We start from the raw sequence: 27,020 nt of genomic DNA on the forward strand, positions 1-27,020 counted from the left end.
GGCAAAATCTCCACTGACTTGAAAAAAGCCAGGATTTCACTGCTGGAGTTCTACTTTATGTTTCTTTCCCGTGTTTCCTGCCACTATATCTTAAGTTCATTGCTTTGTTTGTCCACAAATCATCTGTAATCCTTCAACTGCAGCTTCTGTATCTCGCTGACTTTATGTCTTCTTGAGCAGCACTTTGCACAGCAGGGCTCGCAAGCTCTAACAGGGATCTTCGGGATAGAAGCAGAATCCAAAATAAATGAGGGACTATATAAGCATAGCATTATCATAGACTAATTATGGAAACCTTTGCTTCAGAATAGTGAGCCTCCTTCTCCTTTGTTAATGCTCTTCAAAAATGTTTTATTAATGCAATTATCTCAATATAGCTTAACGAAATAAGACCTCTCGTCAAAAGGCGTTAGCACATGCAAGAGCGTATTCAGCTGCTACCCCAGCACCTCTCAGCCCCTGAAATGTCGTGTGTCTGTTCTGCCACTGGAGAAAAGGAGGCAATGAAACCGAAAAGTAGTTCCCCGCTCCCAGAACCGTGCCAAAAATAGAAATGGAAGTGGTGCAAACCACAGCCTTGCTCCGACCACTGGTTACCCAGCCTGGGAGTGCAGTGAATGAAACACTCGGGACGTTCCCGCAGCGTTACTGATGGGATGATGCTGTTAGGGTGACAAACAAGAGTTTGTTACAGCCCTGGCTTGAGAGAGAAGCTGAGGGGGAGGGATGTGCACCCATCTGGTGCCTGGGGTGGTGCGGTAGGCTGCTCTGGGGGTCCCTCAGCCCTGCCGGGGGGGCGCTGAACTGCCCAGCTGCAGGTTTGGAGCCTGGGTGCTGCGGTTTGTATCCACGTGAGAGAACAGAGATGCAGCACCTTAAATGTGAGGAGCTTCATTGGACCACTGGAAAAACAACGTGGGGAGAAAAGGGAAGGTTCTTTACTGAGTTTTCTCCTCGGTTTCCTGGTGAATCTTGGAAGGTGTTCAAATCATGGCGAACTAATCATCGCAAGATCTAGAATTCTTAAAACCTTTTGGTGCTGTGCTAACCAGTCATCTAAATCACTAGTAGGTTTGAGATCTTTGCTCTTAAATTACAAGAAACTGATTACTAACCCAAGCCAGCATGGGCCCCTGATTTTAATATTACCATTTTTCTCTCCTCCTATGACTCAGACAAATGGGACTTCTTCCCCACCCCCCCCTGCTTCGTGTGTGTTCTGCAATTTCACGTACGGCTAGAAAATCATAATACAAAAGAAATTTCAATAATATGCCTGTGCTTTAATAAAAGGAGCCATGAACAATGCCAGCTCTGAAGATAGCGTACAGCCATTGAAATCAGACAGGGGAAACAGAACATCAGTCAGATGGAAAAGTATGATTTATTATCTCCCTCCTGGCAAAATTACAGTGACAATGTCTATGCAAAGGAATCTGAAATTACTGACTTAGTGTGTTTCTGTCATAATTTGTACCCAGAAAACATGCTAAAGTAGATGGGCATGTCACATATCGATCTGCAGTGATACCTGGTTTTAAAGTCCTGTTACATACTTAGCTACGGATTCTATACCGTATATATTACATTATGCACAAGTGTATTGTTAGAATAGGGCTATATTCAGAATTTGGCTACAAAAAATCCGTGCTCTTGTTTTCCCCAGATCACAGTAGTACATGGAGGCCCCAAAAGCTCAGAGCTCAGTGGCGCCGGCCATGCTGCACATGTCCTCTCTCAAAGCTCCCCGTTGAAGTAGATGAGACCCAAAACTGGAGCGTCAGCATGGTTCAGAGTCACCAGGAATTAAGCAGAAGCCCCCGTGTTTTAATCACAGCGCACTGGGAGCGCAGTGCAGAGTTTGGCCTGTACGTGCAAGCCCGAGGGTTGGTGTTTTTCCAGTAAATATGACACAGGAATGAATGCGTGCCCAGCTTTTGTACCACCAAAGCTGCGGCTGGGCTTTCAGATGTTTGCTCCAGGAAATAGCCCATTGGCTCTGCTTGCTTCCAGATTTTGGGGGCTGTCCAGAGAGCTACCGAAAGAGAGGAGATATCTCTGCGCAACCGGAGAAGAGGCTCTGGCCCTCCCGCTGCCCTCCGTTGCTGCTGGAGCTGTGCTGTTAAGAAAAGAGAAGGTGTAGGATGTGCAACTGTTACCAGCTCCTTCTAGGAGTGGTAAAAATCAACCCTGAGGGTTTATTATCGCGCCAGACGATGCTCAGTGGGGCCTAGGAGAGAGTGCTCGCCCAGGGTGTGTCTGTCTCTGTCAACTGAGATGTTTCTGTGGGGCTGGTAAGCAAGAGGTCCTCAGGAGAAGGATGTCATCCATAGAGATGCTGACAGATCATTGGCAAGAGGATTTTTAGACAACCGTTCCCTGTCAGAGCGAGGGGAGGTGCAGGTGTGTATTTGTTGGTACTAGAATGTACTTCACGCAGAATTGCGTTCATTAAAAGTAATGCTCAATTAGCTAATTATCCTAGTTATTGTTTTTAAGACTATAGTTAGATAAATCGTGTAATGACAATGCTCAGTCTGGTTGCAAAATAAAAATACACGTAGCGCTAGGCTTCCTTCCTCTTTGTTCTGTGGTACAGTTCAGAGTAATTCTTCGGGAGTTACAATGAACTCGGGATGCCTGGAGGAGCGTTAGGGTTTGAGGCAGCTCCTCAGAGCAGGGATCTCTCACTCCGTTAACTGTGGTCATCCTGGGCAGGAAAACCCTCCTGACTGAGCGTTAACCCCATGTCAGCAGACCCCAGCGCGTGTTCTCTGGTCACAGATGACCTATTCCAACCCGTTTTCATTCACGTCCTTCCCGGCTTGTGCTCATAACCCAGTGTGATGGCATCTCCTGAGGGACAGAAACCTCCTGGACCCTGCTGGCTCTTCTCCTGATGGTTTGAGCAATGGCAACTGGGTACAAGGGGCAGACGGGAGAATTTTTAAAACCAGCTGGTAAAGAGCAGCTTTGTTCTGTGGGGTGGGTTCGCTGCTGCTATCAGCTCCTGCGGCTCCATGGATCACGGGTGGCCCACTGGGATGCTACACCGGTGTAAAGTTCGGTACCAGTTAGGTACTCTTCTGTGGAGTTTGCAGGATGCTGAGCTGAGATAAGGATTTGTATATTGGCGTGCTGGTGGGAAGCAGGAGTTCCCGCTGCAGTACGTGGGGGTGGGACTGGCTTCCCTCGGGGCACAAGAGGTTCAAAACGCTGAAGCTGAGGGTCATACAGCGCTGAAGTCTGCAGTGTGGGGCCTCCAGCGAGGGGAGCTCACACCTCCCCTTGACTGCTTTTGTCTTCGGGCAAAGCAGACTGACTCCCAAGGGTTCGGTTTGGCCAAGCAGCCGTCCTCTGGGTATCTTGTGAGTAAGAGTCACAGGGCCAAATCCCTCGCTGGTGTAAATCTGCCTGGCCTGTACTGTGGCTGTGGAGAGTGCATCTGATGATCAGACAGAAAACTGCAGGAGAAGGAGTGGGACCAAGATCCAGATCTCCCCGGTGATGGCTGGTTACGTTATACCTCCCTCCTTAATATAAATCCAGTGTTTTATCAGGACACAGAGGTGATCCCATTGCCTTCTCCCATCTTTTGGCCTGAATGAAGGAGGAAACAGCAGATTCAGGTATTGGGAAAACACACGTGAAAGAGATCAGCTTTCTGACCCAGTCCTTGGTTCCTTTCTCCCTGCCCCAGGAGGCTTTCTCCTAGACGGGGCTCCTTCATTGCCAGAGCTGATAGGGACGGAATGGAGAGCAGGACGCTGCCGGCCGGCTCGCTTTCCCCATCGATAATGGAAGGAGCTTAACAAATGGGAGGCACACACAAACATTTTGTCTGTGTCGGAACGGGGCGGCGCGTCGCACGTTGGAGCCGCGGTCCCATCTGTCATATCTGTAACCTTTCAAAATGAGTCCTGTTCCCTGTGCACCGGGCATGTCTGAGCTAAAAAACTGTTGTAATAGAGTCATAAAAATTATCACCGATGTAATAGAGAGCTCCAGTCCCTTCAGCCCCAGGGTAGGTGAGGTGCGACTGTTGTAAGGAGTAGGATGAGACATACATCAAAACAGAGTGTTCTTAGGAAAGAAGTGCAAAGTCATGTTGTTACGGAAAGCTCCGCTGCTGCACTTGGGAGACAAAAGCAACCACGAGACTGCAGATACGCAGCTCCCCTGGAAAAAGGGCCAGGGCTCAGCTCAAGGTTGTCTCTCTCTCATCAGCTAATGGAGGAGTCACTCTCCAGACCCAGCCGTGGTTCCAGGAGCCTTTTAAACCCATCAAGTTGTGTGGCACGTAGCAAATATGTGAGTACAAAGCTCCTAATGCCGTCCCAACCCTGAATCCTCAGACGTGGGCCCAGGATACCCATGGTGAGTCGTATCTTCTGTGCCCCTCTCCCTCATCTGGCCTACTGGTCTGTAGTAGCTCCCCAGGAATTTTTATACAGGGATGGCAAGGATAGTGTTGTTTCCAGGTATGGACAGGCATGCTCTGGGGCTGAGGGGAGGAGAGGTATACATCACCTGGGGGAATTACGGCATTTTATAAAGCATTTATGCTTTTCCATCTCCAGAATCCAAGTCTGGCCACCAGCTTGCTGAAAAGACTCTTGTAGCTGTGACTAGACAAGCAGCAGTTAGGAGTAACTGAAGGCGAGCTTTGGTTGGAGAGCTGCAGCAGCTGTGGGCTGAGAACATGGGCAAGTCATCTTCAGCCTCCTGGTGATAGAATCATAGAATGGTTTGGGTGGGAAGGGACCTTCAAAGGTCATCTAGTCCAACCCCCCTGCAAGGAGCAGGGACATCCCCGACTAGATCAGCTTGCTCAGAGCCTCATCTGAGGTGATGGGTCTGCTTTGAGTACGGGATGGAGTCGCCATTTATAGAAAATGTTTTTATTACTCTATTTGTGTCTCTCCGGTCCTTTCAGTTGAGTGAGAAATTTATCACTTCATTTCAGTCTCACATTAATAGCGTTTGTGTGCGTGTTGGGGGCTCCCGCAGAAATACAGGATCTCGGCATCCACATCTCCTGCTTCTTGGAAGCCAGCTCCCTGTTTCAGCCGATCTGCAGTATGGTGCAAGCATTTTTCAGCTTTTGGATGGCGCAGTTCATTTGTATTGCTAGTGCTCCGTGTAAGTAGGATACAGCTCCAGTTTCTCACTGCAAAATAAATTATCATCTAATGACTTAGGAGTTTTTTCCCGTTGCAAAGTCATTTGCAACCTGACGGCGTTTTCAGTGATTGTACTTGTCAATAATCACTCACCGGGCTGTTTATTTGAGCAGCTTTCCAGCTATGGAAAATCCAAGTCATTGTAGTTTCTGTAGCATATGTCTCCAGTAGCTGGATGGGTGATTTTTTGAGTGAGTGACAAAAAAAAATGAGTGAAATTCTTGCCCTGTGCAAGTTCTTGCCTTGGTGCACATGCTCACACGGACGAGAACCAGCCGTTCACCAAACATTTAACACAATTGAGACGATTACTTATGTGCTGCTGATAGTGAAGGCAAAGTGAGGAGCCCAGAAGAGAAGTGGACTGATCCGGCCTCACCTTCAGGTGGAACCTAGCCAGCCCCTTCTCCACAGCTTGGCACCTGCAGAATTTCTCAGTTTAAAGCTTTCTCTGAAATTCCCTGCAATCTGCTGCTAATCTGCCTGAGATCACAGGCAATTTCAATAACAATGAAAATGATTCTAATTTCGAGTCCAGGAGTATCTTTGATGAATGCCATCCCGGTTGCTTTTTTATTCATCTCCCCTGGTTTATGACTTCCCGCCTCAGCCGTAGTGGGGAAACTGTTTTTGCCTCCCGATTTTATTCATCAGGTCCTTTTAAACTTTCTTCCCTTTCTTGCTTCCTGCCAATAAATTAACCACCTGAAACTGTAGCTACAAAAATCATTTCCATCAGAATTGCCATTGTCCTTAGTGTCATTAAAAGTTAGAGCTGCTCTTAAGATGTAAGTGCCCAATTTGACAGACTTCACTTTACATCCCTCCGCTTTTCCTGCTGTTTTTCTCTGCATAGAGCAGGATGCCATCAGTCGAGCCTAAAAGTCTTGACTAAAAGACGGAGAGATTGGCAGCAGTGATGGTGGCTTTCAGCTTTCCTTCCCTCGGAGTCCGGCACTTCAGGGGATGGGACGCATCCAGTCCTTCCCGGGGACATGTAGGCAGGAGGCGCGTGTGGACACAGCGAGTGGATCCGAATCAAAGGCAAGGTACTGAGGAGTGTGTGCAGAAGCACCAGGTTAGATCCGTTGCATTGAAGACCGCTTTGATGTCAGCAGAAATGGAGATGATGGCATCTCCTTGTTTTTAAGGGCTTTGCACTTTTTTCTAACGCGTTCCCAAAGAGGGAGAAAGCATTGCAACTCCATATTCGGTAAAACTACCATGAAAAGCTTTTTTTTCCCTTTGCTGTGTAATCTAGAAAAGGCGTATTGTGCACCGTTTCCTTTTTGATGTTGGAAGGAGGTGGGAGCTCACGTGCCCGATTGAGGTTTTTGGTGATTCCTGGCATCTGCTCTGCGTTTGGTGTGGTGTGATGGATCCGTGGGTTTCCGTGGGGCTCAGAAAGCAAGCCCACTGGCTTAATTTCTCGGTTGTCACCACTTCAAATTCCAGTCAGCCAAGCAGATTCCTCCAGTCCTTCTGCCCGTTCTGTAAATACTCCTACTCGACTGTGAAGAGCATCACAGGCCCTAGTAGCAGGTCTGTTTAATTCGGTGGAAATACTTTAATTGTCTTCTACTAACTTGAGCAGCATGAAGATCAGGATGTGTCTGTTGTAACACAGTTAGATGGTTGTAATTACATGAAGCTTTTTTATTTCCTTCCTCAAAAGAAATGTCAAGTATTTGTGATACAATAGTTGTAAGGTTAGTGTTGCTCTGTAGTTGTTTGCTAGCAGCTGTGTGTAATTGGTGAAGGGCTGTTGTGCGATGGTCAGACAGCATGAAGACGTGGTCCTTGTGTGACCCCTTCATGGGATCTAGTCAGCGAGATGAAGTCTTTGAGTATGGGATCATGGGACGTTTTTGTGCAAATACCCTCTTCGACCTTACCTGGGGGAAGAGAGCAGCCCAGTAAAACCTGGTAGCTGAATCTCAGAACAGATGACTAGGGAGCAACGGCAAGAATTTGCAGTAGCTTTGAGCAGCCACCTTTGCTAGCTCCAGCAGAGATGTAAACCTTTTTTCACGAGGCTGAAAACCTGAATATGAAGGAAGTACCACACAGTTCAAAGTGTTTTCTTGAAAAGGTGAGGAGAGGTCCAAAATCCCAGGAGCTGGCTGTGGAGGAAATCGGGAGCCAGCATCTAAATTCATAGAGTGGGATGTCTGAAGGAGTGACAGGTGGGTGTGTAGTCTGTTTTAATGGTGTAAGGTCCCACTGGCTCTCCAGGTACTTAGGTGCCAAATAACTCCTAGCTCTCAGAAGGCTGCTGGGAAAATGGACACCACTTTCCCAGCTCCTGGAGGGGTATAAGCTGCAAATCCTGAGTCTGAGTGAAGCCAGCTGAATTAATCACAGTTGATCACGGGAGACTGCAGCCTTAAAACTTGGTCTGAGATCTCTTCAGAGCTGGGTGACAGCCCCCCACGGACAGGACTGAAATGAGCGTGGGGTTCAGTAAGTGTTTGGGACCAGAGCATTTCTGTGACTAAATGAGGTGGCTCAGATGCAGTAAGGCTTAGCTCTTGCAGAAACTTCTTGCAAAATCTTGCCTAAAAACTTGAAGTTTTGTGTATTGGTTATTTGTGTGATTGTACCAGCTGCCTTGGTCTAAAAAATGTTCTATTCAAACCTCTTCAGCTGTAGAAAAGCATGAAAGAGTAGATTTAGACACTGAGTTTTGAATTAGATTTTTCCATTTTCTTTTCTCCACCTCTCCCTTAAATTTGGGAATAATTAGTATGTTAGGCTGTTTTCCTGAGGAATTATTTGACCATGCAATGTCTCTCTGTCCACCAGTCCTTCTGGATGACGTGAGGGCCTGCTGGAGCCCTCAAGTGTAGTGCTCTCAGAGGAATGAAATTTCTGTCATTTTATGAAGCCGAGTAGCTGACTGAAGAAGGACCCTTGTGGTGGCCAGCCCCAAAAGAGAGCGAGCCCCTTGTAACTGTGAGGAGTAGCTGGGTGATATTAGCAATCATAATTCCTATATCTGCTGCCGTTTGCTTCCAAAAAGAGGGTGAAAATGGTGGGGAGCTGGTGTGTATGGGACCGAGAGTGAAGATCAGTAGATATGCTATCGATGTCTCGTTTGGCTTCCTGATCTCCCCTGCTCAGGATGTGTCTTCTTTTTCATTCTGTTTCCTTTGCTGCCTTGTTCTTTTCTTTGTTTATATCGTCTATCAAATTTATCTTCATGTGCTCATGCACATAAAATCTTTATTAGCCAGGCGTATTCTCTATTCTCTGTTTTAATTTTCCTTCCTTCTTTCTCTGTTAACAAACTCTGCTGATTGCAGATGTTTCCCATTTGACAGCACCTGAGACGAAGGTTTTCCAGCCACGCAACCGGATGAGCTCTGGCTCCTTGCTCCAGCTGCCCCACTGTGCGGGATGGGGCCATCCCCTGGTAGAAGCAGGGAATGAACCTGCCCACCAGCCAAACCTGGGGTCACAGTCCTGCTTGAGATCAGTACTCCAGAAGAGAAACACAAGTTGCACCGTGATCTTAGGTGTGGTTATAAACAGAGGTGTTCAGTGTCCACATCCTTGCGCTTCTTCAGTCTCTTTGAAGCGACTGGCTGAAGGAGAGGTGAATCAGGGTCAGTGCTGAGACTGAGAAGGCCCGTTGTGCTCTGCGTCCCACTTCATCTGTTCTGAGAAGCCCTTGAATGGGGGTTAGATGTTGGCCACGTCTTCTCACCAGCTTGGCTCGACTTGGCCGCTGCTCTGACAACAACATTAAAGAACGTATTTCCTCGCTCGTTCTGAGGGTTAGTGCTCCCACCCCTGTTGGGAGTGCAAATTGGGTAAAAAGAATTTCAGGTGCCTTGCACCAGTTTTCCCAGTCAATGTGCTGTCCTGATACCGTCTACAAAAGGACCCAGTTTGCTCTCTGGTTTTAATGGTAGGTCCAGTGCTTAAAAGATACCGTGGACAGTAAGGGACCGCGCAGTTGTTGTGTGGACATGTCTCCATGTTATGGCTGAGCCCCGTGAACGTCCTTTTGGACAATGGTGAGAAGAATGTTTCTGCACCAACATCTCTTTAAATTCTTCCTAACAAATCCTTCCCTCGAGAGTCTTCTAAGATTATTCTGCCTCAGGCAGGTAGAGTGAATAAATCGTCTTCTGGGCCAAGCCTTTTTTATGATCCTTTAATCTTAACACGTTTTTCTAGAATATCAGTTTAAGGGACACCAATAAAGAGTTTGCCCTGTCCATGTGGGAATGTCATAGCCTCTGATTTGTGTCCTCTTCCCTTTCTACTTCAGAAACCCTCTGTGTTTTTTTCAACCTTGTTTTTCAGTAGGGATGAAACTTTCTTTCCCGGAGCCCATCCAACTTGGTCTTGGCTCTGAGCAACCTGATCTGGTTGGAGATGTCCCTGCTCCTTGCAGGGGGGTTGGACTGGATGGGCTTTGAAGGTCCCTTCCAACCCAAACCGTTCTGTGATTCTATGATTCTTCCAGGCACTGGTGTTAGCTTGTGTTTGAACCTTTGGAACTTCAGTGGTGACAAAAGTGTGAACCACACCTCTTCCATGAGGGACAGATCTTTAAATCCAGGTTCTGGGACTTGCAAAGGTTGACAGAGCTGCGTAGTGGATCCTGTCAGGTGTGCTCCTAATCATGAGCAGTACTTGCGCTGGGACAGAGAGCAAGCGAACCTGCGGCATGTGGGTGGGAATGCCACTGACCACAAAACGTAACTGCTGTGGTCTGGAGGAAAATGAGAGCAAATGAGGTAGGTGGAGGAATAAGGAAATAAGACTTTGGGACATCTTGCACTGGTTCCCTGTTCTTCACTGGTTCCCGGTTTGTTGTTTTGCCGCTTGGTCTACACAATGCCTGTGTAAATAAATAGAGGACTTTTTTGGCCAGTGCCCCATAGTTATTCCATGGAAAGGGTAGCTCCAGGGAAATTAATAGCAGGGACGCAGAGCACATAGACTACTGAAAAGGTGCTCAATCAATGTGCTTGGGGCAAAGTCCTCTCTGAAAAGGCAGGGGTTTGCAAATCAGATACCAAAGTACATCCCCTGGGAGAAAGCGCCGAGACATTCATAAAATGACAGGACAGGAAGGCTGGAGTCACCCATGGCGGTGAGCATCTGGGTAGGAGCCGCAGTACGGGGCACTGGCAAGGGAATAAAATAGATGGAGGAAGATCCTGGAGGCAAGACCAAGTAGCTTGAACTTGAGGTGGCTGAGAAAAGTCTTGTTCATGCTGAGGCAGCCTTTTCATTTGCTGGCTGCCCGTTACTTGCACCCCCGAGGTGTGCTTCCCTTCTTTAATTGTCTGCGGTTCTTCCCTCCTGTTAAGCTGCTTTCCGTGTCAAGCAACATCATGGTGTGTTACAGTGTCATTTTCAGGTTACACCAACAGCGCAGAAGCGAAAGATGTGTATGTCATATCTTGTTTCCTCAGCTGCAGAGTTGTTCAGGGCCGTCTTCTCCTTGTGCCGACCATCTCTAAGCTGTAGATTGGGTTCCAGTCCTGGAAACGCGTCACGTATTTCTTAGCGCTGCAGCCACTCTAGTCGTGAAGATGGGGACAAATCCTGAAGGATCCGTCAGTGAAAGCCTCCACAAATCACAGGACCTAGCTCTACCGCTCCATGTAATTAGCGATTAAAATGAGTAAAAACAAAGCAGCAATTTTCTTATTGATCCCTCAGCAAATAGTTCTGTCTATTTTCTTCTGTATTGTTTCTTCTTATTAAATAGCCTTGAATAAGCAATGTCAGTCAAATGAATTTAGATTCCTGGTGCTTCAGACGGAAATCAAAGCAGGATTGAATGAGGAAAGGTAATTAGAGAGAGGAATTCCACCTCCACAGACTCCTTCCCTTGCTCAAGGAGTGCTGATTTTATCTAAATTGCCAAAGCCGTGCGCAAATGAGAGGTGATGGGAATTATAGACTGCAGATGCTGAGACAAAGCAAGGGAAGCTTTAATTAGTACGTTTTTAAGGTAGAAATGAATTTCCTGGGAATAAATTATTTGACTCAACATATGGAGCCGCTTAGAGGTGAACCGCAAAGCTTTTTACCTGCCAGAACCAGGGCTCACAGGTTGGATCTGTCTTGTAGAAATGAGTGACGCGTCACTGGGGTCTGAAACACGTGGGGATGAATCCTCCTTGCCTTTGCATCTCACTTTCTGTTTTAATATGAAGGAATTCCCATTGCCGCAGATTCCCACCAATGAAACAAAAAGTAGATTTTTTTCCAATACCCACATTTACTCCTTCAAGTGTTAGCGAGGGACCTGCAGTTGCTGAGGAATTGGGAGTTGTGTGTTGGACCTACAGGTACTGAAAGGAAGTTATTTTCCTCTCAATTTCTGCTCTTGTTCTCCTTTCTTAGCTCTCTTCTTGTCCTTTCATCAGACTTGCACACACATAAGGGCACTGGGAACCTTAAAACGCTGACCTTTCTATTTTTCAGCAGATTTCCACAGCTTTTCAAAGGGTGAGACAGTGTCAACTCTCCACGCTTGGGAGATAAATAGAGGTTCCTGTCTGAATTGATGGAGCTGAAACGAACCTATTTAGCTGGGTGCTTTGATCCAGAATTCCCTGATTTCAGCAGAATTATCCAGGCTCTTAATTATTTACATATTCTGAGTGAGGCAGTTGCTCACAAACCTTGTTGAAGCAGGCAGGAGTGGGGCCAGGACCAGGCCTAATGGTTCTGTTATGGGAATGCTTACAGACCCTGGTGCAGGTACGTCACAAACACAGAATGAAATGGTTTTGCCCCTCCAAGGACAACACTACTCTCCTTTGCTCTGAAAAGTGGGAGTGAGAGCACATCAAGAGGCGGGCGGATGGACAGGCCGCCCCAGCAGCACCTTTCCGGCAAGTTGGGGTTTGCTGGTGGTAGTGGTCTACATGAGCTATGAGTATGACCTGGAAAATCACCCTGTCCTCCCTTCCTGGGTGAAACCACCACTCGTGATCTTCCAAAAATCCTGCTCTCCTGCCGGCCAGATGTGTAAGATAACAATGTATGCGTAGAGCAGAAGAACAAGCTGGTGGCTTCAGCTCAGCCTTTTTGATGAAGGGAGATGAAGTCTGACAAAAGCTAAAAAAACCCACAGCCTCTCTCAAAAAAACAAGTGTCGTGCTCACTGTTTTTTTCTGATGTTTGGTTGCCTATTTCAGATGTTGCTGTTTTGTCCTATCGGTTAATTTGTTGAATGAATGCCATCAAGAGCTATTAAATGCTGATGTTTTTATCTTATGCCAAGATAGAAATGTTGCAAACTTGTTGAGCTACGGGAGGAAATGGGCTAATTTTAGATTTGTTCCTAGCCCTCGCCATGCGAATGGTGTCGCTGCGAGCCCAGCAATGAAGTTCACTGTGTTGTAGCAGACTGCGCAGTTCCCGAGTGTGTCAACCCGGTCTATGAACCAGAACAGTGTTGTCCTGTCTGCAAAAATGGTAAGAAAGTCCTGTCTTGGCTTTAACAAAGATGTAAAGGAAACATTTGATTAAATGTTGTTACCGATGCATCGCCAGGAGATGTGCTTCCATCAGCGCAGGGGCTGTTCCTTCTCCTTGAGCGTGGGCTTCAGTTGTGAGGTGGTGGCTGTGAAAATTAAGGCTGCCTTTCCTGGCCTGTGTCTTCTCCTTGAAGCTGATGGGGTTGCTGACTTGAGTAAGGCTTTATAGGATTGAGTCCTGATATTGGTGATAGTCGTTTCATGTCTTTGCTTTTTTTCTCATAATTAGTCTAACATGAAATCAGATATATAAGAAAAGAGTGAGTCTTTGTCCCTAAATTAAGAAACCAATGGTTATTGCTTAAGACCAGGGGAAAACTTACCGAAATCAATGGCCAAACTTCCACTGGGGCGAGTTAGGCATCCACCAAGCCCGTAACATCATTAGTTGTGTGCTGGAGTCTGCGTGTGTAGCGTTGGCCCTTATTGTCCTGTTAATTCGACTCTGATTCAGCAAGACTTTCAATAAAGGTTTTGGGGTGGCTGAAAGTACCTTTTTGGAAAATAAATCTGTTTCCAAGAAGGTCTCCCTGCAGCCCATATGCACGTATGTCTCTGGAAAAGCACCTTTCTCCTAGTGTAGGTATGAAGACATTAAAAGACGAGCTGGCTTCACATAAACCTCTTTGTGGCTTTCTTAACGTATACGAAATGGCTGCTTAGACTCACCTTCTCGTGTTGAGAATTCATATCCATCTGTATTTCTTCTTACATACATCACCGCTGCTGGATAAGAGTAATGGTTGCTTTTGGACCTAAATGAAAATGTTTACAAAGAAATAACATTTTCAACACATTTTTTGCTCTTTAAGATAGAGAAAAAGCAAGGAGTTGGAAATGCAAAGCGTTTTTACTAAAGGAATTGGCAAAATTAAGACCGATATGGAAAATTAGACCAAAAATACTTCTTGAGGTTTATATTAAACCATGGTTTTTACTCAAAAATATTTTGAAAGGTTTTCATTTAGAGTTTTATGCTTCTGTCAAAAAGCAGAAGATGTTCATACGAAATTTCATTGGTTTGTTGTTGATGAACTTCAGAGAAACAGTATGGTAACCAGCTCTATCCACCACCTCCGCATGTGGCTTGGGTGTGAGGTTTCCCGTCGCACTCAACAAGATTGATGTTGAGGTAACTCTGGCCATGGCCACGCCTGTCGCCGTAGCTCAGACTCATTTACACCCAAACAAACGCCGCTGGTGTGTGTTTGGCCTCTGTGTTCCCATTGCGTACGGGGTGCCACGCTGAATCCCCCTCATTTACGCTGGCAGCACTTGCCAGTTCCTTCCCATCTGGTTTGCATCAGGTGAATGCAAACTGTGAGCATCGCTCAGGCTTCCTTGGAGTGCAGACTCAAAGGTGGCGTCACAGAGGTCCAGGAGCTGCTGGATTTCCCTACCAGCCCTTCAGCACCATGACTATTTCCCCCAGTAACCAGACTCCCCCACTTCAGAGATCTGTGGCTTTCTGTTTTGCAGTCCCCAACGTCCCTGGTTGGGGAAGTGGGCAGCATCCTTCCAAAAACAGTCAGAGTGCCCAGGTAACCAGGAGGAAGGGGAAAGAAGCAGCTCCTACTGATGGGAACGAGGACAGAAGGACAATCGGTCACCTGCTGAAGGGGTTCCAGGGCACAGTGTAGTGAATGGAACTCTCAGCTAGGAGCCAGGAAGCTTCCTCCATGGTTTTGCCGGATTTCTTCATGCCTCTCTTCCCTCAGCTGTTGGAGATGCCGATATAAAGTTATCTGAAACCTGTTCTAGGCAGGGAACTGTTTCTCACCGTCCTGTTAAGAGCATGGGGATCCTGGTCTCTGGGGCCAAGGAATCCGGGGCTTGCAGCACAGCTCTGAGCCAGCGGTGGATCAAGGGGAGAGGCGGCGCAGTGGCATGGCTGTTCCTTGGGGTTGAGGAGCCTGTCTACATGGGGGGTGCTGTGGAGGGGAGCCGAACCCCTCCTTGCGTCCCAGCTGGGCTGTCGGGATGAGATGCGAGACCCACCAGCTGGCAGGGCTTTCTGCTCCTCCTGCTGCAGCTGGAGCTGACTGGCTAGTAGCTGGCCAACGCTTGTAGTTCTGGCTTTTTCCTTCACAAATGAGATGAAAATTCACACAGTGACAGAAATCAGGAGGTGCCAAGATAGTCTCTGTTGTCACAAGGAATCCGGTGAGCAAATTCTGTTACTGCTCTTGGACATGGCTCCGAGTGTGGCACAACACCCTTCGCCTCCCTCTTACGTTTGGGGAACTTAATGCGAAATAGTAGCAGGCATTGCTGTGTCTCTTCCCCCTCGGAATCCCTCTGACACATCCTAATGAATGGGGATCGCAAGGCTTTAAGCTGTCTGTTCGTCTCGAGACCAAGATTGTATCTTTCGGCTCTGCGCTGCAGCCAGTCAATTAAAGCGCGGTTTCACAAATGCCTGAAGATAACACAAGCTGACAGACCCACTTAAATGCCCGAAACCCCCCCTTTTTTAGATTTATTTCATTTTTTCCTTCCATCCAGTAGCTTTTGCTTTCTGCCAAAGTGGTGAAGACAGTTAGAGGGCCATGAAAAGGTTTTAGCCCAGTTTTGGTCCCTGTGGTCATCATTTTAGACGGGCAAACAGAAGAGCTCAAGGGATACAGCTGTTGGGGAGGGTAAAAAGTTAATCCCCAGAACAACAGGTAGTGCAAATCCTCATTTCAAAAACCTACTCTTTAAAATTTTGGTAAGGAAAACCGTCATTTCAGGTTAAAACACAGCCCTGCGTCATGTGCTGCACTCTGCCAGCAGCGTGGCTTGCCTGCTTGTTTAGCTGTCGCCGCCGTTAATGGGAGAATAATTTCCTCTCGATACATTCAGATGGATTTTCATGCCTTTCTTAATTACGTCTTACCAAGGGCAAAAGTGCTGTGAAGCAGTGAGGATAATGCAAAAATCTGTTGATTCTAACGTACCGGACCTGAAGATTCATAAAAGCCAGTATCAATCTCTCCTCCTTTCCCATAATTTAAGAGCAGTCTGAGCAAGGGGCTTTAGAGGTCTACTCCTTATTGTCCAAAGAAATGGAATTGTTATTGTGTGCTTTGCTAAATGCGGTGTAGCTCGTCCAGACCTGGCAGAGCTGGCGGACTTCGCTGGGAGACTGGAATTTGGGGGTGAGGGAGGGAGAGGACGTTCTCTCCTTTGTGTCCCATCATCCGATTTGTCAGAGTGGATTTTAAGGGCAATGGCTTCAGGTGCCGCCTAGCATTTCTGTCGTGGAGATGAAAGGTCACTGGATTTCACATTTCCTGGTAGTGACAGACCCCAGAATTATGGCCCCGAGTCATTATTTCTAGTCATCGTGACTTCTCCAGACAAAAATGTGTCAGCTGTTGTTAACTCTCTCCTCTGCGGGAACTAGAACTTGCCTATCGCTGTTAAAATCAAGCTTGTAGCTGCCACCATCTCTGCTCTCTCTCCTGCCCCCAAGTTCTCCTGCAGCTCCGCGAGAACATCCATCTGCTCTGCTTATGCTGAAGCCTTTCCGAGCAAAACTCCCCCATGAGGTCCCCATCCTCCGGCGTTCAGGGCTGTAGACATGCCTGTGTGGTGTCACTCATCCCTCCCCTGCTCTCACCTGACCCTGAACTCTTCGTTTCCAAACCTCTGCTTGTCCCTCCCCGTAAGTCCAACCGCTGCTGCGGCTGAGCCTCATTACTGGTGGGTTGTGTGGTTTTTAAAGCCCTTCCTTACACATCGCTGTGAGGTTGCTCTTTACGTTTCCTTCAACCCTTTGGACATGGTTTGGCAAGGATGCAGGGTGGGAGGGCTCCCCGGTGTTTCATCACTCGCATCTTTTAATCTGGTTTCATCCGTTATCCGGAGTCAATGGGTTCCTCCTCTTTGCCAGCTCGGAACAACTCTCACGTACACAAAGGGAGAAATTAATTGCATTTCACCTTGCCCGGTGCTGGTTGTGCGGAGCCAAAATCGTGCCACTTGTGCACCCGTCCCCCTGTTTGCTGCTCCTTGGAAGAAAAACCGTATACATTTTCAAAATAGCAGCCTCACAGCTGCTCGGGGAAAGGCTGGAGGTGAGCGGAGGCAAGGAAAGGGCAGCTCAGGGTTCCTGGCGACCCACGTGCTCCCGATTTTATGAAGTGCTCCTTCAGAATTGTATCCGCAAATAATCTCAACATTAGCAAAAATTCATCGTCGTGGGGGATTTTACGGCACAGCTGTGTCGAGGAAATTAATTTAAAAATCCCAATAAATGCCACAATAGAATTGTTAACTTCTTCTCCTCTGTAAAGTGTGAAATTCTTTTTGGAGCATTTCAAAGGCGCCTTCACCCATTTACACATACATTAACGCAACTGCTAAAATAGACTTTGCCTTGGCACTTTCATTTTCTTGAGGGATGAATCGAATAAGCATTATAAATTTCTGGTTTGGGGTCTAGTTTTGCTCTTAATTTAATTTTTGTTGCCACCGATCCTCAACAAAAGAATTTGTTACCCCACGAGACAGATAAAAGCTAACATGTCCACAGTGAAATACGGCCTGGCACGCGCGCTTAGTCACGTTAGCCTGGGCTTCTGGAGACATTTGTGATGAAATACTGGGCAGCAGGAAGGCGTTTGTAGATAATCTGTCGCCCAGTCTTTAATTAAAGTTTTAAATTATCACAATTGATACAGATTTCAAAGTAAAGAGTCTGATCCTGCCCGCTGCACAGAAGTAAAAGATCCCTGTGACCTTCAACAGGTTTTACCTTGGTAAAATAGCGTGTGTTCAGGCACCACTCTTATGGGTATTTATTGTAATGTGCTATAAATATTAATAATTCCATACAAATGTCTTCATCTTTGAGGGCACGAGGACAAAAGTGAGTAAATAATAGTTTATTTCCATGCATATAAAGCCACATTTTACCTAAGCTTCTCTTTTAATTTAGTGAGAATATAAACTTGCTGCTCATTAGTTCTCTCTCTGAGTTAATTTGAAATACGCATTCTGCACCCCAGCCTGTTCCTTCTGGAACACAGCGCCTTTGCCCAGGAAACCCCCCGAGGATTTTCCCAGTCCACCGAAGCCGAGGGCAGCCTTTCCTTGAGCAAACGAACAGGCGTCGCGTGTCCCTAAGCGAGTTTTGCACGCCGCTGTGTAGAGCAACACCCAGGGGCTGACCTTCCAGGCTGCCTTTTCCTAGAAATTGAAGTCTCCGAGGGCCGAAGGGAAGGGATGTCCCTTCAGAAAAGCTCCACTGTGGATGGTGAGGGGAGCTGGTGCCGGAACATGGGCAGGCACTCCCAGTCAGGCTGTTCCTGTCCTGCCCAGCCACGTGCCAGATGAAAGTTGGTTCAGGAACTTCATTACATTCAGAAACTAAGCTCTAATTACCGCTCGGGTTGGGTAGATCTCCCAGGAAAATCTAGATGCCACAGAAAGAGATGTTGGTGATGCGGCCAATGAGCAGCGCTCTTCCTTCGGAATCAGGGAGACGACCAAATCAATGCCCAGGTATTGGCTTGGGGGGGCAATGCGAGGTGTTTCTTGGGCAAAACCTTTTGGGATTTTGAGGGACAGAAGGCTACATATAAATGTAAATTATTTATTGTATTTTAGGTGAAGGTAATGGATTAACAGTGCAAGTTGTCAACCAATATTGACAAAAAGAATTTTCCCATGTGGTCTCTATTGTTCCAAATTATCAACTATCTGGAAAAGCGCCAAGATTTTAATATCAAATAATCCAGTGCCTGGGTGTTATTTTACCTGTGCTTTATTGCATAAATATAGCTTGTTATTTATCTGCAAGATGTGGATCACTGAATCTCCAGGTCATTGTTTTGGAAAGCATCTGCTTCTAACATGATCAGTGACAAAAAAAATATCAATGAAGTGTGGAAAAAAATTGCTAAGAGTTTGAGGAGAAAAAGGAAGGTTTTGGGGAGAGGATGTTTTGTCTGCCATTTGGTTATGTGCAACTGTTGCAGGATAAAGATGACACAGAAAATGTGGCAAGAGGAGGAGAGAAGACTTCATATTCATTTACTTTATGGAAAACAGTGGTTTGGAGCCATGGGGAAGTTCCTTTAGGAAAAAAAAACAACTAAAATAAAATTCCTCTTCTAATTTATTTCAGGAATTCCTGAAATGGCCAGATTTTAAGATTGCAGTTAAAACCCCTTCAGTCAAAGTCTATGCAATATGCTGCTTGATTGTGCAGATGCGAGTTGAATGTGACCAGCCAAGAAGAGGACCTGTCCCCCATGCCGGACTTTGCTGGACTCTACAATCCTCCTCTTAGGTCCCGGAGACCGAAGCCAGTAGGGTAGCGTCACCCTTCATTCTTGGTGGATGAAGTATTCACAGCAGCCAGCCAGCTTTTTGGGTACTTGGTCGACCCCACCATCACCACCCCGTTCAGACGTCAGGCTGAGGGCTCACGGAAAGGACCTGCTCCTCTTCAGGCAGCGCTTAGCCAGCGCATGGGGGCTGGTGGATGGTTCACAGCTGACTCCTTAGCGCTGCTGTGCCGATGCTGCCAATTCAGAAGTCGTCTTCCGTTTTTGCAGAACCTGTAGAAGCCACCTTGACATTGTGATGACAGAGCTCAGTGCACCGCGGCTTCGTGGCCAGCTATGAAAACCAATGGTTTTGGAAGGTTGAATGCAAGAGAAAATTCCTGGGACTACAGAGGATGCGGTTTTGTTTGTCAGCTAACGTTCTTCGTGTTTACTGGCAGGAATGTAAACTGTGGTGTCCTGTTAGCTCAATTAAAGGAGTGAGTTGATTACCAACAGAGGGAATAAAGCTGGTAGAAGTCACCAGGCAGTCACCAACCTGACAAAATACTTCAGTACTTGCTTTACTGTTCTTTGCAAAGAAATAATCTCACCGTAATTGATTGTCGGGGGAGCTCGTTCACCTCCATGACTTCAGGCAGGGTGGTTACAGGCACGTAAATGCCGAACTTGCTGATGAGCGTTAGGTACCTAAGCGTCTGTCAAGAGCCAGCCCCTCCATTGCTTTTGGAAGTCTGACACAGTTGGATTATCCAGATGCTTAAATGCCCTGCTGACTCAAGACTATGACATGCTCCTGTGGACACAGCTGTTGGAAGAGTCATCTAACAATGGTGAAGAGCTTTGGAAAGGTAAACCTTTCAGAATTCGCCATCCTGGTGCTGGAGAGCATCGAGGAGGGCTGAGTTGAGCATGCCACCTCCTGAAGTTTAGAAGGAAAGACTAAAAGAGGCAAGGGAGGACCAAAAAAGCCATGAACTGAAGAGCGCTTAATGTGATTAACTCTATCACACAGCTCAGTGCTCACACAAAGCAGTAGCTGCTGAACTGCGCAGCGTCAGAGAGACAGGGATGCTGCTGGGAAAAGCTCCGTTCAAAGAGCGCTGCGGGAGGGAGCCAGCGGGACGGCAGCCCCTTGCGACCCGGCGTGTTGCTCTGCACGCTTACAGGGCAGCTAATGCTTCCCGAGCATCGTGGGCTCTTCCTGTGCCCAGGAAGCAAGAAAAGGGTAATTCACATATTAAACGAGACGGGAGAAGACTCTGCCAGATGGAGCGAGGCCAGTCAGGAGCTGAAAGCCACTCTCCTGAATTTGTACCCCAGGTCCCAAGCGTGTTTTCGTGCTTCCACCCCAGCAGAGTTTAAAATGAATGCCTGCAGGCACCCTGAGGAGAAGGGCGGGTTATGAGAAGCCGTTTGTCGGATGGGACTTGCTCCAAAGCTCTCATTAAGCGGACACAGCTCGCAAAGATGTGGGAAACACATTACATGGTCTGCGTTGCTCTTCAAACTCAGAAATATTTATGAAGAAGCATCTGCTCATCGGTGATTGTTTCCCCTTGGGAAAATGCTGCTGAAATTTGTGTGCACGAGCCTATGGCAGTGGTGGTTTAGGATCCACTATCATCATGGCAATATCTTGTAGAGGATGGGGTGGGTGTGCGGCTTTTTGGGAAAAAAATTCCTAGATTCACATTGGGAAACCAGGTTCCTTTTGCAGAACGCAAGCAGCCTGGGCAGTACTGAAATTAAAGCCGGCGCGGTGTTGTTCTTGGTGTAAGTTAAAGGGCCAGAAGTGACATTATTATCCAATTACATTGCTGTAAACCATTTTGGAGAAGCCTGAAGCCAAATCCTGAGTCCATGTCACTCAGTGTAACGCCAGCAGTGTCGTTTTACTCTGATTTACTCTGGATGAGGACCTGACCTGCAAGAGCTGATAGTCCCTGCGTGACTCACAGGCAAATTGCAGCAGGCCGGGGTGTTTTGCATGGTTGGGCTTTCTAAAAGGATGGGAGATGGGTTTGCTTCTGCTGCTCTGGAAGCTTGGGATTATTAAGCATATCTGTATGAGAAGAGTGGCAGGCACTGTCTTCATGTATTTGTAATTTAATGAATGTTTAATGCTTCTTTTATTGGAGCCTACATGTATGTAGAGTAGAGGACTTTAACAGGGGGGTGACTTATGTCAAATAATTGATGTTTGAGCTGCTCCTTTTACATGAAACGCAGACTTGACAGAGCAAAGAGACTATAATGAAAATATGAATTAAAGATTAGAGCTAAGCAAGCCTGAGAAAACTTAGAATTAAAAAAGGCACTTAGAAGTTCTCTCCTCCTGCTTCTTTTCTTTCCCTCCACCTTACCTGTGTCTCCAGCTCCTCAGCTTTTTTGGTGAGGTCCTGCATTTCATCCGCAGCCTCCTGTCTCTTCTACACCTACGCATCTCTGTGAAGGAAATCAGTGCAGTAATCTCATTCTGGGTATTACTGTGTGTTTGCACATCATCCTAGCCTGTTGCGCTTGCCAACTCACCAATCAGTTCCGCTGAAGACACTAAAAAGTATTTTTAAGGTGCATTTTTCTTCATCTCTATCCCTGATTTGCTGATCTCCTGGGCAGAATGAAAATAAGTGCAAGTTTAGTAGAACCATTTGCCAGAGGGACCCACAATTTGTGACAGCACGTCTGGGTGAGGGTGGAAGAACATTATTTAGACATGGTGGCGATACTGCTGTGTGACAGTGGTTGAGCTGTGCTGCCTGGAGAAGGTTCCTTAGGACAGGCTCAAGGCCGGTACAGTGCCAGGACTGTCACCAGATACTGCCAGTCCCTGTTGTCCAGAGATGCTCTTCTGCCTACGAGCACCAGCATCCATTTCCTTCCACCCCCTTGGCTCACCCTCTCGGTTAGCTGTCTTCGTGCTCTGACTTTCCATGGGTGCTTTCAGCTCTCAGTGCAGGTCTACAGGCTCAGCGCCAGGGCATCCCTCCTGCAGCGTGCGGCTTTTCTCACCTCCACCCCTGGACCACAGGCTGCAAAGAGCTTGGCTTGTTGGGGGTAATTTCTTGCTTTCTGTGTTTGTGTTTAGAAAACCCGTCTGCAGTGTTGACCCGAATTCATACCTGAGACTGAAGAGCTTGGGCTTGGTCATCAGCAAATAAAAGCCCAGTGGAGAAGAGGAGAGGATGTTGCATCCTTTGCTTTGGCTGGTTGGGTTGGTGTGGTTCGGCTCCTCATGCCTTTGGCCATATCGGTACAGCTGAATAAAAGAGGGCTGGGCAGAGAACTTGCCCATAGGACTCTGATTGTCAGCACTTCATAATGGGTGAAGTCGCAGCAGTCAGCCAGCACTGGCTTGACAGGCTTTGTGTGCTCCACCACCCAGACAGGTCTTCACCCCAACCCCAAGTTCACGTGCAGCACCCTTGATGCTAAGGAGCCATCACCCCACTGGGCTGCAGGGCAGTCCCCGTGCTCTCTTGGGCAGTCCAAAGAAATGCAGATGAAGTAATTGCATCTTGGGGTGAAGAGGGCACCTCCTGGGGTCTGGAGGAGGTCCAGTGAGCAATGGCAGGTGGTGTGGATGTGGCCAGTCTTTGCCACGTGGTGTTAGAGCCAGAGGAGTCTCGTGCCCTATTTTATTTGGCAGTATGAGTGTCCTCTCCAAGTTCCTCCACAAGAAAAGCTGCCGCTGCTCTCTTACCCATATAATTTTTGTCTCCAGAAGCGCTAAGCCACAAGGAGACTTCATCTGTAGAGATTTGAGGCACAGAGCTCACACCAGAAACAGGGACTGGGGAGGAGAGGAGGCAGGGAGGAGGGCAGTGATGCACCCCAGGTGATACAGTGGGTCATTAGCAAAGACAGTGACAGCCCAGTGGTCCAGTCCTCCAAGCTTCTGTCTGTGTCCTGAGGACATGCTGCCTTTCTGCGGGACTGAAGGGACCCACCCTTTGGGTGTAGGTATGTACTGGGTGGGTTTCATTCCAAAACGTTGTCACTCTGAGCAATCTTCTGTAGGTATTCCTTGTCATTTCTGTTTGTACCCAAGTTCTTGAAACTTAAAACCATGAAAATCAGAGTTTGCTCGTGGTAGAAACTCAAAATACCAAGCTAAAACCCCTTCAGACCAGTATGGAGAACACCACAGACTGGCAGGCCTACATAACAAACAGGGTTTGAAACCTGCCCTGTCCGCGGTGCGCTCAGGATGTGTGTGATCTGATCATGTGTATGATTTAACCTTATTTGTGCACAGAAGATGTCAACTGCAAGTTAAAGTTCATCTCCTAGGAACTGGAAAGGCAATCAAAGCCCCCCCTGGGTATCCCTGAGCTTCTGCAGCCTCATCACGTGCACCATGTGAGCAACGTTACATTACATGGAGGCTCCTCAGGTTCCTTTGTTTCACGTAAACTCTATGACTTAGGTCTTCCACTTGTACCTGTTTCTGAAACCAAAACTGCCACTAAGAATTCAGTAGGTAGTTTTAAGAAAAAATAAATAGATATGGACCAGTCCCACAACTGATGTAAACTGGTGTAACTCATTTTACATCAACTACACCACATTTTTGTCCCAGTTAAAAATGTTTTGTGCCAGGTAGCGCTGGTAGGGAAGCTCGTGTTTGTTAGGATAAATGGAGCAGGAGCCAACTTACCAAAAAGCAAAGTACCTGATGTCCTGCCCAGGGATCTGTGGAGAGAAGTGGGTCTGTGTGAAGATGAGCACACAAAGTTCTCCCCAGCCTTTCAAAGCTCGGCCTTTTTTAACCGCGGCCGGTTGAGCGTGTTTGAAGAAGATGGGAATATGTTGGTCAGAAAATGCCGACTCACTGGAACATCCCCGGGGAAAAGGCTAATTATAGCCAACTTGCTGTTTTTACGTTTAAAAAGGTCAGGGAAAAACCTTTAGATGATCAGATGCCCCGTTTAAATGCTTTCAAAAGGAAATGAGTCAAATCTGGGAGGGCGGAGGGGGTGACGTGGTTTGGCATGTAGATCTTTATTTGATAATTTGGAACTTTTCAGATAGGGAGGACAGAAGTGAAGGGACTTTTTGCCCATTGATTTGTTTCAGACAACCCGCTCTGATTTTATTAAACGCAAAAAATGGTTTGCAACTTTGGCTTTTCTCTCTCCTTTTGAGTGGGAGAGGAATAGCAACAAAGCTCCAACTGCGATGGGAAACCGTCCTTCCCGCTCGTGTCCCTCCCGCGCCCGGGTAAGTAGTCAGCTGCAGGGTGGGACTCAAACCCTCCCCTGGGGTTAGATGCCTTGGGAGCCACTGCCTTCCGTGCTTGACTGGGAGAGGGCTGCCGGCCCCCAGCCCTTCTCGGGAAACCCTCTGCACCTCACAGGATCCAACCCGCAGGCTTTGCTGCTTGCAGAACAGCGCCTTGAATGGCACCGTCTCATCTGATTGAAACGCATGGGAAATGTCAGGTGGCGCGGGTGGAAGAGCCCTCGTTCGATACCGCCTCGGTACTCCTGAGTCTCATTAGCTCAGGTCAATGCGTTTGCCTGGCTTCTGGTTTGTGGACCAAAATACCAGCGTGCTTTTGTGCTGCCCTCTCTCAGCTCTCACTGCAGACCGAAACCGTTACAGAAAGCAGGGAGTAAATAATCCCCTCGTCAGCTCCTCTGCTGAGCAGAGGCTGAAGAACGCGCTGCAGCTGACGGGCAGCGTTTCGGTGCCTCGGTTTGCAAGTCAGAGGCTCTGATCTCATGAGAGCCGAGCCAACGCTGGGTGTTCCTTCCAGACAAGCCTCGTTCTCTGATCTCTGACTCACCACAGCCACCGCTGACGTCCAAGGGACTCCTTCTGCATGAGGATTATTCGTCTGAACCGGCTCCGCAGCAGCATCCGATGCGTCATCCCTTATCTCCCGGCAAGCAGAGGCCGGCAGTTGCGCGGGCGGCGTGGGCACCGGCCCCTTCCCAGCGGCGTGGCCGTCGCAGACCTGCCCGCCGGGTTACAGATCGGGGCAGCGGCTGCCAGCGATTGATGAATGAATTTAGCTTGCTTTTGTTCGGCACGCCGCGGCTGATGCATGTGAGGCTCTGGTGCCCTCGCTGTGCTACGGGGAAAGCAGTGAGAGAGAAGTTCTAGTTGCTTTTCAAGCTGTGTCAAACAAAAAAGAAATGTATTACAGGAAATGTCAAACAGTAATTATTAAGGACTTGGAAAGCTGTGATTAAAAATGGAAACCTGTCCACAATAGTAACAGTTCTATGTATTTGCTATGTTTTGCACAGAAACCATGTTTTTTTCTTGGCTATATTTGTTCCCTCCTAGAGAGCAAATACACGGTGATCCTGTTCCTGAGACTGGTGCAAATTGGCCTGGCTGCCTTGCTCCAGGGGAAACGCTTGTGCTTTTTCAGCAGCTGAGGATTTGCCCCCCCTCTCATTTGTCCTAACAGTTTGATAATTAAGTTGTTACACGCCGAAAATAGCCAGGGCGAGTTCCTGCACCCGTGTAAGCCGGCCTCGTGCCCTCTGAGTCTGGGGACACTGCGAGGTGGTGCTGCCCTTGGGATGAACGGCGGAGTTACAGGCAGCTGCCATCCTCCTGGGGTGCGTTGATGTGCAAGGGAGCGTGCTTGTCTGGGCTAGGGGGGTCTGCACACCCCCCGGACCTTGCTGCTCTGCCTCCTTCGGTTTGCTGCCGTTTGCACCGGGGTTTCAGAGCGGTGGGTGAACGGGATTTGCCAGATGTGAAAGTGATGCTCAAGGAAAAGGGTGCGTTCTGTTAGTACCGCGGTTTACTCGACTGAGGATGGGGCTTTCCCGGCACGGCCTGCTCCGGTGCACCAAACATTTGCACAGGGGAGGCTGCGGTAAACCAGCTATTGCGTGTGCTGGGTGAGGTTCAGTTTTGTGGGGAATAGACTCCAAAGTGGGGCCAACCCAGTGGTTCTCCATCACTGTATGTATCAGCGGGCAGGGGATCACCAGAGGGGGCCAGCTCATGGCCATTCTGTTTGCCACCATTCTGTTGGCGAAGAAAAAAAAAATTAAATTCCCCCAAATAAGCTCGTTATGGCCAAAACTTTCCCAAATGGCAAGGTTAAAGTGGCACTGAGTCTGGTCATGTTTGCACCTTTTAATACGGCATTATTGCCGTCTTTGTGGGGTCTGAGGATTTTGGCTGTGCACCCCAGGAGGGGATCTCTGGGGCAGAGGAACACCCCGCACTTTGACATCGGCAGCCACAAAGTCTTGGTTGATACTTTGACTCCTTAACACAAACAGGCAGCCCGTGCATTACGGGCGACATTTTCCCTCTTTTTGGCACTCCCGATCAATCAGTGCTGGTGTGAAGCCCATTTGTGCATCCCCCTCGTGTTGTCCTGCCCCTAAGGTTTCACAGGGCCCATCCTGATTTTTCTCCCAAAATTTCCCAGCTGAGAAATAGCTTCAATAAAGACGACACAGTTTATTCACTGGGCTTGGCAATCACTTCATGGCCCGGGGAAGAAGGATGCAAAATAAGAGTCTAGGGGATATAAATAGATGCTGTTTGCTCTTGAAAGCATCCGCTGGAGGTTTACCCAGCCCTGGCCTGTGCTCTCTAGAAGTATTTTGTCGCGCTGGTTGATGGCTCATTTGTGATAACGGTGCTTAACAGCCCCGTTCTGCAGCATATGTGCTGGGCGCATCAATAACCTGCCGTTCACCAGGGAGTTGGGTCGGGCCGCCCGGCGGCAAAAGTCAGCTCCCAGCCAGCCAAGCGGGACTGGCCACAGGCAGCGGAAAGCCCCTGGCCTCGTTTTATCACTCAGGACCGTAATCGGTGGGTTTTATTTAAGGCAGAAGGCAATCGGTTGCGGAGGGTGCAGGAGGGGCAGGGATGCTGGGAGGAATTGGCTGGAAGATGCCAGGGGGAGGAGGAAGGGAAGGCGTAGGCAGCGAGGGTGCATGGCATGACAGCACAAATTGGCTTTATTTAGACACCGATGCTTCTCCTTTTTCCCCATTTTTAAAAAAAAAAGAGCTGAAAACAAAACTCCTTGGGCCTACTGCAGTATCACAGCT

General features: G+C 47.9%; 1 protein-coding gene across 2 annotated transcripts in view; it reads left to right on the forward strand.

Annotated features, from left to right (window-relative positions):
• The window catches only part of VWC2L (von Willebrand factor C domain containing 2 like), a 50,748-nt gene that overhangs the window by 7,639 nt on the left and 16,089 nt on the right, over nucleotides 1-27,020 (forward strand). For both annotated transcript variants that reach the window (XM_086751037.1, XM_086751036.1), the window contains exon 3: nucleotides 12,509-12,638. In XM_086751037.1, coding sequence (XP_086607163.1) covers nucleotides 12,509-12,638 — 130 coding nt within the window. The remainder of the gene's footprint in view (nucleotides 1-12,508; nucleotides 12,639-27,020) is intronic.

The sequence above is a fragment of the Chlamydotis macqueenii genome, chromosome 6, assembly GCF_036417535.1.
Source record: "Chlamydotis macqueenii isolate bChlMac1 chromosome 6, bChlMac1.mat, whole genome shotgun sequence".
Classification (NCBI taxonomy): Eukaryota; Metazoa; Chordata; class Aves; order Otidiformes; family Otididae; genus Chlamydotis; species Chlamydotis macqueenii.